At 49.6% G+C, this 13,097-nt stretch overlaps 1 protein-coding gene across 6 annotated transcripts in view; it reads right to left on the bottom strand.

Moving 5' to 3' along the window:
• The window catches only part of KATNIP (katanin interacting protein), a 187,450-nt gene that overhangs the window by 79,731 nt on the left and 94,622 nt on the right, over positions 1–13,097 (bottom strand). For all 6 annotated transcript variants that reach the window (XR_003610397.2, XM_028109842.2, XM_028109841.2 and 3 more), the window contains one exon: positions 10,942–11,073. Coding sequence is in view for 5 of the 6 variants with exons in the window: in XM_028109842.2 (XP_027965643.2) it covers positions 10,942–11,073 (132 nt within the window). In the remaining variant the exon portion in view is untranslated. The remainder of the gene's footprint in view (positions 1–10,941; positions 11,074–13,097) is intronic.

Genomic DNA, 13,097 nt, shown 5'->3' with positions numbered 1-13,097 from the left:
GTGGTCTGGGGCTGGGGTGCAACAGGGCACCTGAGACAACCATCTGTCCTTGGTCGCTGCAACTCTAGGGTCACCTCTTCTTTGAAAAGGATACTGAGTAAGGTTTTTTCTTTCAGTGGGGTCCAGTTCTGTCTGCAGAAACTTCTGCCTGAAGCATCTTTCCCTTGGGAGGGAATGCCCCCCCCGGCAGCGTGATCATTGTGAGTTGCCTGTGCCCTTTGAGTCATATTATGCTAAGAAGATGCTTTTAAAAATTAAATCACCCTTTCTCTGACTGAAGGTCAACCCCACAGCTCCATTACCAGAGCCTTCCCCACCCGTAGCTTCCCAGAAACGTCGGCACACAGTACCTGCATCCTCCTGAACCACATTTCTGCTGACCAGCTTGTGTTTATTGTGCATTTCCTCACAACACATGAGGCAGCCACCTTTTAACTCGTTTTGATGCTCTCATTGCTCACTTGGGCGAGCCCGTTTTGCACCAGCTTGACCACCACATGAGGGTGGATTTATTTTTGTCATACACTTAGAGAATGGCAGATTTATTCGCACAATAAATTTGTGCCACCAGCAAGAACCAAACTGCACATTTTAATTTATCCCACACTGCTCTTTTCTGGTAGAAAACCATCCCTCTTCTGTTAACTTCACTTGCTCTTTGCCTTGCCAAAACTTGCCTTGGCTCTCTCTCCCAGAGAAACAAAGAGCATATCAACATGGGAGATTTGCCGTGGATATGACACACGTCACAGGAGAAGACAGGAGAGGAAGGTGTGGGGCTGCCGGTCGGCTCACCGGCTAGGTGACTTGTTCCCACCTGCTAGCTGGGACTTGAAAAAACTCACATTCAGAGTCTCAGCAAAATTACCCCTTACCACACGTGTACGGCCTCTGAGGTCACCTGGGAATCCACTGAAAGGGCAGATATTACATCTGAGAACAACATGGGTTTATGGGTTTATGGTGAAGATCATAAGCCAGCGGCCCACAGGCCAAATCCAGCTGCAGATGTGTGTTGTGTGACTTTAACATTTTTTTCAAATTGCAAATAGCTACCAAGCTCTTTTTTTTTTTTAAAGGAAATCCACCTGAAAATTGGAATTCCTGGCGTCTCCTGAAAAATCATACAATCTGGTAACCCCTGACTGGCATTCCCATGTGGCAATCATAGGCTGGAGCTGGGTAGCGGTGCCCCTGTCAGATGGGTTATAAGCCCTCCGGGTTCCACAGCGCACCCCCACTTGCTGTGGTCGGGTGCCCATCAGTCTGGAAACTGTGCACTAATCTGTGCAGCAAAAGGCCCAGGGAAACAGCCGCCTTAGCCCTGTTTTGTCCTGAGACGCCCACACTCACCTCTAACATCCAACCGGCAGGTGGGCAGGCAGGGGGCTGCGCCCGGGACAATGGTCTACCCGAGTACTCCAGACATCCATGCATTTCACCACAGTGCAGCCTCATCAGGCCACATGCTCCCCATGGTGTAAGAGACCATGACAAGTGTCCACTCATTCCTCCCCTCCCACCTTGAGGTTTGCTGCTTCTGCACTGTGATGCAAGGGGTGGAGTCTGTTTCTCTAGCTGGGTGTGGCCTGGTGCCTTTCTCTGGCCAAAAGGTCATCGGACGAGCATGACCAAGCAGAGTCTTTTAAAAAGCACTTACACATTGGGGTGTGTCCTCTCTTGCTACCCCGAGACCACCACGTGCTGGCTAGTGAGACCATGTGGAACAGAGATGGTCATCCCAGCCGAGATCCCAGGGCCAAGTGGCCTGCCAGTCATGTGAGTGACTGGCCGTCTGAGACCACCCAGGCCAGCTCACGGTGGAGCCACCCAGCCCACCTGCGGACTCCTGAGTGCAAGTAAAAGGGTTGCTGTTTCAAGCCACTGCATTTTGGGGCAGCTTGTTAAGCAGCTGTAAATAGCTGATACACACGGCTCAACAAGGCCTGTGTTTTCTCATCTCGAGAGCTTCTCTGGGTCTCTCGGTAGGCAGGTGCTGTCTATAACTCTAATACTCATCCTTTTGCTGCTGGTTCTTCAGCCCGGGAATGCATATGATTTTCAAGGAAGGCAATCAGGGCTTCCCACGGCACCCTGACTAAATGGCTCCACTCCTCCCTCTTGCATAGGATGGTCCTCTGGTCCATACCCTGTCTCTGGAGAATCTGTAGCAACGTGTCCAGCCTGCTTAATTTATGAGATGAATAACAGTTGCTTCTGACTTCCCCATAGCAGCGTCCACCTGCACAGCACCCATGTTTTCCTTCGGGGCACTGGCCCTTCCCCACTCTTCTCAGGCTAGAGTTTGGACAGATCTGACCCCACTCCCGGCCCAGCCTGGGGCAAGGAGAGAACTGCCTCTCCCTGACCATGGAGATTAGAGATCCGTTCAGGCGAGAGCTGGTTCTTGGGCTCTGCTGGAATTATTAGGAAAGGAGCAGTCCCTTTCCCTAGGGTTGCTAAGCCAGTAAGAGAGCCTAGAGCCCGTGGGGGCCATCTGTGAGCCATGCCTGGGGCTAGAGATGTGGTTCTCAACGTGTGGTCCCTGGACCGGAAACATCGGCATCATCGGAACTTGTTAGGAGATTAAAATACTTAGGCTCCATTCTAGATGCACTGAATTAGGAACTGGGGCTGTGGCCAAAAATCTGTGTTTTCATTTGCTTTGCAAACAATTCTGATGCACATTCAAGTTTGAGACCTGTTGGACTAGAGAAGACTAGAGCTAAGTGATGAAGAAACTGGTGATATCATCTGGGCACCTAGATCCCACCATGCCTGAGACCAAATCTATAGTCCTGGACTTCTCGGGTCTGGGAGCAATATGTTTTCCTTTGTTGCTTCAGCCAGTTTGGATTTCTGTCACTTGCTATTAATAATGAACACTGACTAACTATGTTATAAGACTCTGGACTTGGGCAGAATGGACTTTCTGCAGCTGGTACCTGACAGAAATGCTAAGTGCAGGCTGTCAGGGTCCTCTAATTCAATCATGCTGAGGGGTGTTACTTTATTTCTATGGTTGGCAGCTTGTCTGAGAAAAGTGGTGCAGATATATCACTTCCCTAGAGCACTCTGACAACTTGGACAGTAAACTTTCTGCATTAAAGACTGATGTTCTTTCACCCTCAAGAAGACAATAGGTCTCCGGAAGTCTTGTGGAAAACTCATGGGTAGAGACTAGAGCAATTCAGGACATACGACCCCTTCATTAGAACCAGGACAGTTACAGTGACAGAGAGGAATTACTCTCTCATGCATCATATGCACTTTTAATTGACACAAATTCAATTTTATGACCTTGGCCAACGAAAGAAGAGCAAGGGAAGAAGTAACTCTTTAAAGAGTGCAGGCAATAGGTTGTACTTCTAGTAATGTTAATACAGACCAACTCTTCTTTGGAGCACAACTAGAAAACCTGGACCAAAAACTATACAAATCCATTTGAAAAAAGAAATTTGTTTGAAGACATGGAAAGTGAACAGGGCTGTGAAGGATTTACAGGGTCAAAAGCAGGCAGGAGAAGGAAACCCAGAAAGGTGAACCCAGCACCTGGAAAATGTTTTCTCTCAAGGAGCTGTTGACTCTGATCTGAGCTGCTGCAAAGCTGGGAGGCTGAGCAAAGCTGGTGACAGACTTGGGGCCACAGCCTGAGAGTCAGGGTGACCTGGAAAGCACCAGGAGTGAAGAGCACAAAAAGGTTAACGATATGGGCGGTCTGAATTACTACTGTGCAAAATTAAAAATAATAGCAATCATAATAATGACAATGCTGTCCTCTAGATCTAGGGAGAATTAAAAAGTATGACAATAATACCATTTAAGTCAGGAGGGGAGTAAATGGAGTTATGGATTTGTAAGGTCCTTCCACTGAATGGGAAGTGGTAAACTTGCTAATTTAAAGTAGACTCAAATAAGTCAAGAATGAGTGTTGCAATCTCGGGTAATGACTGAAAGAATAATAAAAGGATGTATAGTTAACAAGCTAATAGAGAGGGAAAAGAGGAACAATGAACGTAATCAGTTCAAAAGAGGGCAAGAAAGGAGAGAAAGAGGAACATAAAACAGGCAGAACCAATAAAAAGCAAACAACACAATAGTAGATTTAAACTCAAGTATATCAGCAATTACATTAAATGTAAATGGACTAAATGTGCCCATTAAAACACGTAGACTGTTAGAGGATAAAAATAAAATCCAATTACATGCTGCTTGCGAGAGACAAACCTCAACGTAAGGAAGGAGAAAGTTTGAAAGCAAAAGGACAAAAGAAGACACACCATGTAAACATTGACCAGAAAAAAAAGCTGGTGGGCTTTAGGGCAAAGAGAGTATCACTAGACTGAACAGGAGACAAGGTAGTGATAAAAGGTTCCATTCACCAGGAAGATATAAAGAGGCTCATTTGTGCATGCCGCCCAAAAGACAGCCCCCTACAAATATAAAGCATGTAAGCAGCCCAGATTTTGCCTGGAAAGGGTGAGCTGATTTGATTCCACTGTCTTCTCGGGAAGTGTCAGGTTCCTCATGCCTCTGGGGGTGTGAACATCCAGTGCCCTTAGCATAATGCCAGTGTCTAAAAACACACATTTTCATTGCAGCCCAGACCCAAAACGAAGCCACCTGCTTCATCTGGTGCTTGGCCAAGAAGCTGGGATTGTTCCTGCCCTGGAGGAGAGACGATGCTCTGGGGCTTACTAAAGATGATAGGTCTGTATGGGGTGGTCTATGCAGAGCCATATCTACACATATATGCTGCCCTTCGTCATCAGTTTGAGGGATTTCCAAGGGCTTCTTTGGCCACTGCCTGCACTTTTTCTGACCTTTGGAACCTAATCCCTGTGTGAAAAGTGGCTCCACCATAGTCCCAGTAGGAGGGTGGTGACAATGCCATGGTTTTCAACTTTCTTCAAATTTAGCTTATGTAGGGGCCAAGATTATTTGAGAGCAATACAAACTGTTCAAAATGAAGATTCCAGGACCTCAGATGGTGTCCTCTTGAGGGGAGCCAATGGGACAAATTTCTCTAAGAACCAAGAACCAGGGATAGCTGGCAATCTGATTTTTATCAGAGGGACCCAGTGACATGCATTTATTTTTATATGAATGCATGCTCCCTTGCCACGGGGGCCAGGAAGCTCAGAGTCACTACTGAACCCCCCATGTACCCGTTTGTTCACCCCCTGGCTTCCTCCTATTTTTTTCTCCTCTCATCTTCTCTTCACTCTCATTTCCTCATGTATTTGTCAGTCTCGTACCACATGCTGCATGTAATTTGTTAGAACATGCCAGAACTTTCTGGAGAATGGCTGATTATAAATTAAGCTCAACTTTGCAAAATGTCTGCGAAGGTATGTGTTATGGATTGAATTGTGACCCACAAAAGAAGCTGAAGTCCCTAACCCCTAGGCTCTGTCAGTGTACACATATTTAGAAATAGGGTATTTACAGATGATAGGGTTAAAATGAGGTCATTAGGGTGGGCCTTCATCTAATATGACATCTAATAGGGTGTCCTTATACAAAGGAGAAATATGGACACACAGACAGATGTGCAGATAGGAGAGCGCCATGTGAAGGTTGGGGTCAGTTGCCACAAGTCAAGGAACTACCAGAAGCTGGGAGAGAAGCCTGGTACAAATACTTCTCTAGAGCCTTCAGAAGGAACATGAAACCTTGGTCTTGGACTTCTAGCTTCCAGAACTGTGAGGCAATAAATTTCTGTTGTTTGACCCAATCAGATTGTGGTACTTTGTTATAGCAGCCTTAGGAAACTAATACAGTATTCAAAACAATTTTAGTTGATACATGGCTTAACTTTTAAAATATTAACAGTTATATATTTACACCAATGAGCATTAGAAAAAATACTGCAAGTGACTCAACTCTGATTTTTAGGCATGTTTTTGGTTAGGACCGGGCTGATGTGCATATGTAGTAAGCAAATAGCATTTTAGTTGGCACATGAGGGATGACGCATGCAGTGGGGTGGTTAAGAAAACAGACTCTGTAGTCAGGTTTTCAAACATTGCTTTCACCACTCACTGGCTTTGTGACTTTGGAGAGATTCCTCAACCTCTCTGTGCCTTGGTTTCCTCGGTATAATGGTTGTTGCTAATAGCAGTGTCTAGTGCATGGAGTGGTTTAGATGATTAAATGCAAGATTACATGTGTGGTATAAAACAGCTTTTTTGGCTCAGTGCGGGCTCTTCATTTTATTACCCAGACATGGAAACTGGTGATCGTGGCATGCACATGAAGGAGGGAAGTCCCAGTGAGCCCAGTGGGATGGCTGGGAAGGTTGCTTGATCACCACAGTCCTGCTCCCACGCTACCAGGGGCTCTGGAAGGCTTCCTGCACAGTGGCACGCTACTCTGGGTTTCATTTCTTTCAATAACTCATTTTGGAGGAACTTTCTGGAAACCCTTTTTAATTTTTTCATGAAGAGTGAACACCAGCAGTATATACCGAGCAGTGGTTAGTGGAGCTGGTTTGGGTGTTGAAGAAACACCACCACCCGGGATTGCCACTGCACTCTCCACTTGCTGTTGGGGCTCTGAGAGTTGACCCGACCTTCATCTTGTCCTCTGGCCCCTTCTCTCTCTCTCTCCTTCTGGCTTCTTCCGACCAAAGTGGACGGATCCAAAATTCACCAGGTTTTTCTGACATCTTATAACTTACTCTTTACCCCATAGACTATATCTCGAATTACCTATTTACATACATGACATCTCGAACCCTATCAGCTGCTGTGACCTTGACATGCCCTTGTCAACATACCACTTCCACAGCGATTCCCTTCCTACGTCTACCTTCCTTGGGCTCCATGCGGGTGACTTTCCAGGCTCTGGCTTTTGCCAACAAGTTCCAAGAACCAGTTTGGTCCTAGCTCTATCTACCGGATTTTGGCTTTTCATGTTGGTGGGATGCAGACAACTCCACCAACCGCAGGCTCTGTCTGTCTGGTTGCATGTCCAGGTCACTCCCCGCTGCAGCAGGACACAGATCAGATCCCACTCTCCCTGCAGTGGGCTGAGCACTGAACATGACCTGTCCAGACACAGACCCCAGCTCCAGGCACCTGGCCTGCTTGGGTCTCCTTCACTAGTGGCACAGATTCAGGGCCTGCCCCAGACAAGTAACAAGCCAGCGATCCCCTGTCACTGCTGGGTCTCTTTGGCTCTCCTGCCCTATCATGGTGAGCTCCCCACTGCCCAGCTTCTTGCCCCTGGCTGTTCAGGATAAGTCACAACTAGTCTCATCACCAAGCCTGATTGCTATCAGGAATCCAGCCACTGGTAAAACTCAGAGACCGAGTCACCACCTTCTGCATCCTGCAGCGGGCTCTTCCCTGGTCACCCCACATCCACCATGGCTCCCAACAGGCCACATTTCCACGTGGCAGCCAGAGGGACCTTGATCCAATGTAAAGCAGGTCATGGCAACCTCTGCTCACCTCTGTGACCCCACCTCAGCTGCCCTCCCCTCAGTGGCTATGCGCTGGCCTCCAGCCTTCTTTCTGATTCTTGAGCCAACTGAGCAGCTCTTTCCTACCTCAGGGCCTTTGCACAGGCCCTTCCCTCTGCAAAGGGGACCTTTGACTTCACCGCGTCTGAGCTCACGTCGCCCCTCCTCAGGGAGGCCTCCTCTAAGCACACTGCCCAGCCAGTACCCCGTTGCTGTCTTGGGGGTAGCTGTCACCACCCCATCTTCATATTTGTTATCTATCCCTGCCCACTGAAATATAAACACCAAGAGACGAGGAACAGTGTGTTGCTCACTGGATCACCAGGGCCTGGACCAGGGCCGGCACATGGTGGGTGCTCCATGATAATTCTTATACATAGCCTTTGAGGTAGGTCCAGGGATTGTCCCCATGTCACAGATGAGAAGCTGAGGCCCAGAGCAGGTGAGGTCAAAGGAGACAGCAAATGACCTGTTGCCTTGCCTGGAACAGCATCCAGGACTGGACTGGGCTGGACTGGGGCATTCCCTGACTGCAGCCCCAGGCCAGGACCCTGTGGACCAGCCTCCCCGGCTGGTCCTGCCTGTGGGCCAGGCCACATCCTCAGGATGCTCACTGCCGGCCCCAACGGCTCCCCCAATCCCCCCACCCCACCCCACCTCACCCCATACTGGACTGAAAACCCACGCCGTAACACTGCCCGCGTCACCACCAGGCTTGTCAGGGCCAGCACCCCCGCCCCAGTGCCTCCAAAGCCGCCTCTGTGACCAGCCAGCCCCGGGGGGAAGCAGCCAGGCCTGGTGCCCCAGAGTGTGGGCCTTGGAGCCTGGGTGTGAATCCTGGCTTCGCCGTCCTGCCTGTTAACTCTTGGCGAGTAACTTCCATGTCCTCAACCCTGGTTTCCTCATCTGTGAAATGGGAGAAGGGGACAGCAGTATCCACAGGGATCTCCTGGAGTTTGCTACCTGGCGCCTGCTGTCTCTGATAACAGCACCCGTGTCTCCTTCCCGGAAGCACCCCTGACTTAAGCCGGAAATAACAGCAGCTCTGAGGCTTTGCTGGAATTGGTGGAGACGGTGCCAGCTGACCCAGCTGAGCACCGGCTCTGAGCCAGGTGATCCTCTCTCCAGCCCTTTTATCCTGATAGTACCCCTCAGATGAGGGTATCATTCTTATCCCTGCTGGGCAGATGGACAAATGAGGCCCATCATTTGTTAAGTAACTTGCCTGAGCTCATAGAGCTAGTAGGTGCACGGGCAGGACTTACAGCAGGTGGTCAGGCTTGCTTTCTCCCGGGCGGCTGGGCTGGGGGCTGCAAGCCCAGGGCCACGGGTGCCTGTTCCACCACCCCCAAGAACCCGCTTAAGAACAAAGGGTACAAAGACTGCCGGAGTGGGAGATGGGCAGAGGAAGACTGCTGATGTTAATCACTGGATCCAGCTGTGCCTAAGATCCCACCACCTAAACTTTTTAGTTACGTGGGTTAATTCAGACTCTTTCCCTTAAAGACACTTTTTAAAAATCACTTGCTACCTAGGGGCGCCTGGGTGGCTCAGTTGGTTAAGCATCTGCTTTTGGCTCAGGTCATGATCCTGGGATTGAGCCCAGCATCGGGTTCCCTGCTCAGCGGGGAGCCTGCTTCTCCTGCCCCTTCTGTCCCTCCCCCTCCACTTGTGCTCTCGAACACTCTGCGCGCTTTCTCTCTCAAATAAATAACCTTAAAAAATAAAATAAAATCACTTGCTACCTAAAATTCACGTGTCCTTTCCTTTAGTTGGAGTTTGGGTTGTGGTAAGAATTAATCAGATAATGCCTGGGTGCTGCCCTGCCCACAGCCCGTCAGCCAAACCTCTGCCTGCAGCTCTGGCTCTGGGCTCCACTGGCACCTGGCAGGAGTATGGAAGAGCCTAGCTCCCTTGCCCCAGGATGGGGAGCAGAGGACACACACTTGTGCTCAGCACCGGCCCCCAGAACTCCCCAGCCAGGAGGCGCTCCGCTTGCCCATGAACTTGCTTGGTGATAAAGCTCTTTGCTGCCGCTAACCAGGGACCACCTCCCAAATAAAGGATTCGTTCTCAAATCCTTACCTCGGAGTCCAAGGCTGGGGGATTCCAGAGATAATGTTTACACAGCTGGAGCTAGTACTCGGTAAATGATGGCTGATCCTGCTACTTCTCCTTCCATCTGCCTTTGAGCCCAGGCCTCAGTCCCTCCAGCTCCCAGGAGACACGGGTGGAATACCAGCCACAGAGGTCAGGGCCCCTGGCTCAGACGGACTGCTTGCCTACCAAGGCTGGCTGGCTGGGGCTGGATTTTTGCCCAGGACATCCCAGGCTTCCAAATTCTTGGGATAGCAGGATGCCTTGAACTCTCTGAGGTGCTTTGTTTTGGGGGGCAAAACCCAGAAGCAAGTGGCTTCCCCAGGGACACTCTGCCCCTGGATCTGACCCAGGGCCTGAGGCTGCAAGGATTCACTGAGAGCCTCCAGTGCATGCAGTCTGCTGATCAGGACACAGCATGGAGTCTCTCCACCAGGGTCTGGGGCCTATATCGGCCACTTTCCAGCCGTGTGAGTCACCTGCTCTGGACCGCAGCTCCTCATCTGTGAAATGGGGACAATCCCTGGACCTACCTCAAAGGCTATGTATAAGGATTATCATTTACTTACAAGTGAGAGGACTAAAAGCTGACAGCGGTGGCCGGCTCATGGTAAGTAATCAACGTAACGTCTTGTTTCATTAGAAGAGCAGCAGACCGACTTTACCATCAACTCTTGTACTTATAGAATGTAGTACCATTTGCATGCATCATTATCCATATAAAGTAAACAAATTAATTTAAGAGTAGAAACAAAATTAATAAAAATTAAAACCAAAACTAAAATAGGTGTTCAATTATAACCACATCTTGTTTGCGGAACGAGAAAGGCACCGTGATGATTAATGTCATGTGTCCATTTGACTGGGCCACAGGGAGCCCAGATATTTGGTTAAACACTATTCTGGGTGTTTCCAAAAGGGGTGTTTGGATGAGATTAACATTTTCATTGGTGAAGAAAGCAGATTACCATCTGGAATGTGGGTGGGCCTCATCTAATCAGTCGAAGGCCTGACTAGAACAAAAAAACTGACCCTCTTTCAAGAAGAGAATTCTCCAGAAGACTACCTCTGGACTTCCTCTGCAACACTGGCCCTTCCAGTGTATATGGCCTTCGTACTGGAACACTGGCTCTTTCTGGGTCTCCAACCTGCTGATCCATCCTGTAGATTGGAATTACACACACACACACACACACACACACACACACTCTATTGGTTCTGTTTCTCTAAGACCTTGACTAACAATACATTTGTGAAAGGTGAGCTTAGGCCTTGACGAAGAGGGTAACGAGAAAGGACTCCTCCATCACGGCACCCCACTGAGAGGGACCCAGGACCAGCCCCCAGCCTTACTCAGGGGCCGCCAGAACTCTTACTTGAGCACGCCTTCTCCTGGTCTGGGAACACAGCAGAGGACTGGGGGTTCAAGTTCAGTTCAGGTCTGCTGGGAATGAAAACCTCAGCGTTGTCCTTCCGCTTAGCAGACAAATTCCTTTCCTTTTTATTACCTGTAGGAAAACAAGGGCTTAGATGTCAGACATGGAACGCCAGCAAAGTTGGGGCATGCTGCTTAGGTAGCTGTTGGTTCGTTCACTTATTCATTCAACAAATATTTGTTGAACCCCTACTCGTGCCAGGCACCATGCTAGTTTGGGATCAGAGATGTGAATAACGCAGCACATTTTGGCAAACAAATGAAATATTCTATGATACATACAGGTTTTCAGATATTAACATTTCTGAGCAGGGTGGAGTCTTTCGTCGATGAGGTTCTGGGTTTAATTGGCAGCGTGGTACATAAAATAATGGTGTCACCAAGGACATCCTGGGGTGGAGAGAGTAGGGTAAAGCACACTTGCTGCCCCTGAGGCATTCACAGCCTAGCCGAGGAAAAGATGGTAGAAGGGCTAAGAGGGGAGGGCTGGGACAGAAGAAGGTTCCAGTACCAGGGGCATGGAGGAGCATGCAGCCTGGAGGATGTAGCTGGTGGGAGTGCAGGAGGCAGTGTGGAGGGCCCTTACAGGTGACCAGGTTGTTACCAGAGGCACGGAGATGAGGCATTCCAGACACAGGGAACAGCATGTGCAAAGGCTTGACAGCTGGAAGGCTATGTGGCAGGTGAGCGGCTGGGGCCCAAGGGGGTGACTGGAGCCAGACAGTGAAGGGCCCGCAGGCTATGCTGTCGAGTCAACATCTCCCAAAGTGGGGTGCCTGGACCACGGGTGGAAGGGGAGATGACGCTAGATGCCATGTGGGCAAAAGCAGTTACATAACTGAATGTGCATGGAAAAACATGTAACCGGCCCATCGAACCCTTGACTTCACGGACAGTATTGCTTAGAACAATCCTAGAATTATTAAAGAAAAGAAAGAGAAAGGAAGGGGAGTGGGGAGAGAAATTGAGAGAGAGAGAGGAAAAAAAAAGAAAGGCGTTTGTTTAAACAACAGCTAAGAAATAGCACAGGAGGTTTGTGGAGGTGGCAAAAAAAAAAAATGTGACTTCAGAAGGTGTGCAAATGGCTCAAGCACAGGGAAAATGGCGCCGGGGCTCTGGCCAGTGCAGGTTTAAGAGCAGAATGGGGACACACTCAGGACCGCCAGGCCGAAGAGCAGCCCTGTTGGCAGCGAGGCTGGGGTGGCTAAGCAGAATAGACTCAGCAGGCGGGGAGAACGGTGAAGGTCCCTGCGTGCAGATCTCCTGGCCCGGCAAGGCAGCAACCCTGGGAGCCACCTGTTGGACAGCAATGTGAAAGGACTTCCAGCAGAGCAATCCTGGGGGCCTCTAGGGGGCCCAGAGGACAGGGAGACCCAGAATCCAGGGCTCCGTGGGATTCTTGGGAGCTCAGGACGGAGGCTGGGGGCTCGTGTGGGGTCAGACTTGTACCAACCTCTCCACCATCCCCTCTTGGCTTTACAAAGGACATGCATGTATTTCTCTGTATACTTCCTGAAGCAGCTGCTCCCTGGCTGGCCTGAAAAGCAGGACCCAAGGGATGACATCCAGGACCCGCTATGTCCAATGGGACAAGACAGAGAATGGAGGGGGTCAAATGACCACAAGACTGGCTCCCTACGTGCTGAAAATCTGCTGCTGCTACTAAGAGTGACAACCAGCACTGACAGGGTTTGACCTCTGGAGTGCTTGGGCGCTGGGTCAGGTCCATGGCCCACCCTGTCTCAGTCACCTCCCCAGCCATCCCAGGGGGCAGGTGGGAGGCTGAATAATGGCCCGCCCAAAGACGGCCTAACACAAAGTCACAAGGCAGAGGGGAATCCCCAGTGATCATCAGCTAACCTTAAACCACGGAGATTATCTTGGATTACCCCAGTGGATCCAATGTAATCCACAAAGGTCCTTAAAAGTGGAAGAGGGTCAGAGTTTCAGTTTGGGATGATGAGGAAGTTTTGGAGATGGATTATTGTGATGGTTACAGAGTGGCGCGACTGTACTTAGTAACACCAAGCAACGCTCTTAAACAATGGTGAAAATGGTAAAATACAACAGGTGTACTTTACCGCAATAAAACACACC

This window comes from Eumetopias jubatus, unplaced genomic scaffold (assembly GCF_037043125.1).
Source record: "Eumetopias jubatus isolate StellerSeaLion01/CBP00866 unplaced genomic scaffold, mEumJub1_p1.0 scaffold_12, whole genome shotgun sequence".
In the NCBI taxonomy this organism is placed as follows: Eukaryota; Metazoa; Chordata; class Mammalia; order Carnivora; family Otariidae; genus Eumetopias; species Eumetopias jubatus.
Note: the sequence above shows the minus strand (reverse complement) of the source record. Positions and strands in the feature narration are given on the sequence as shown.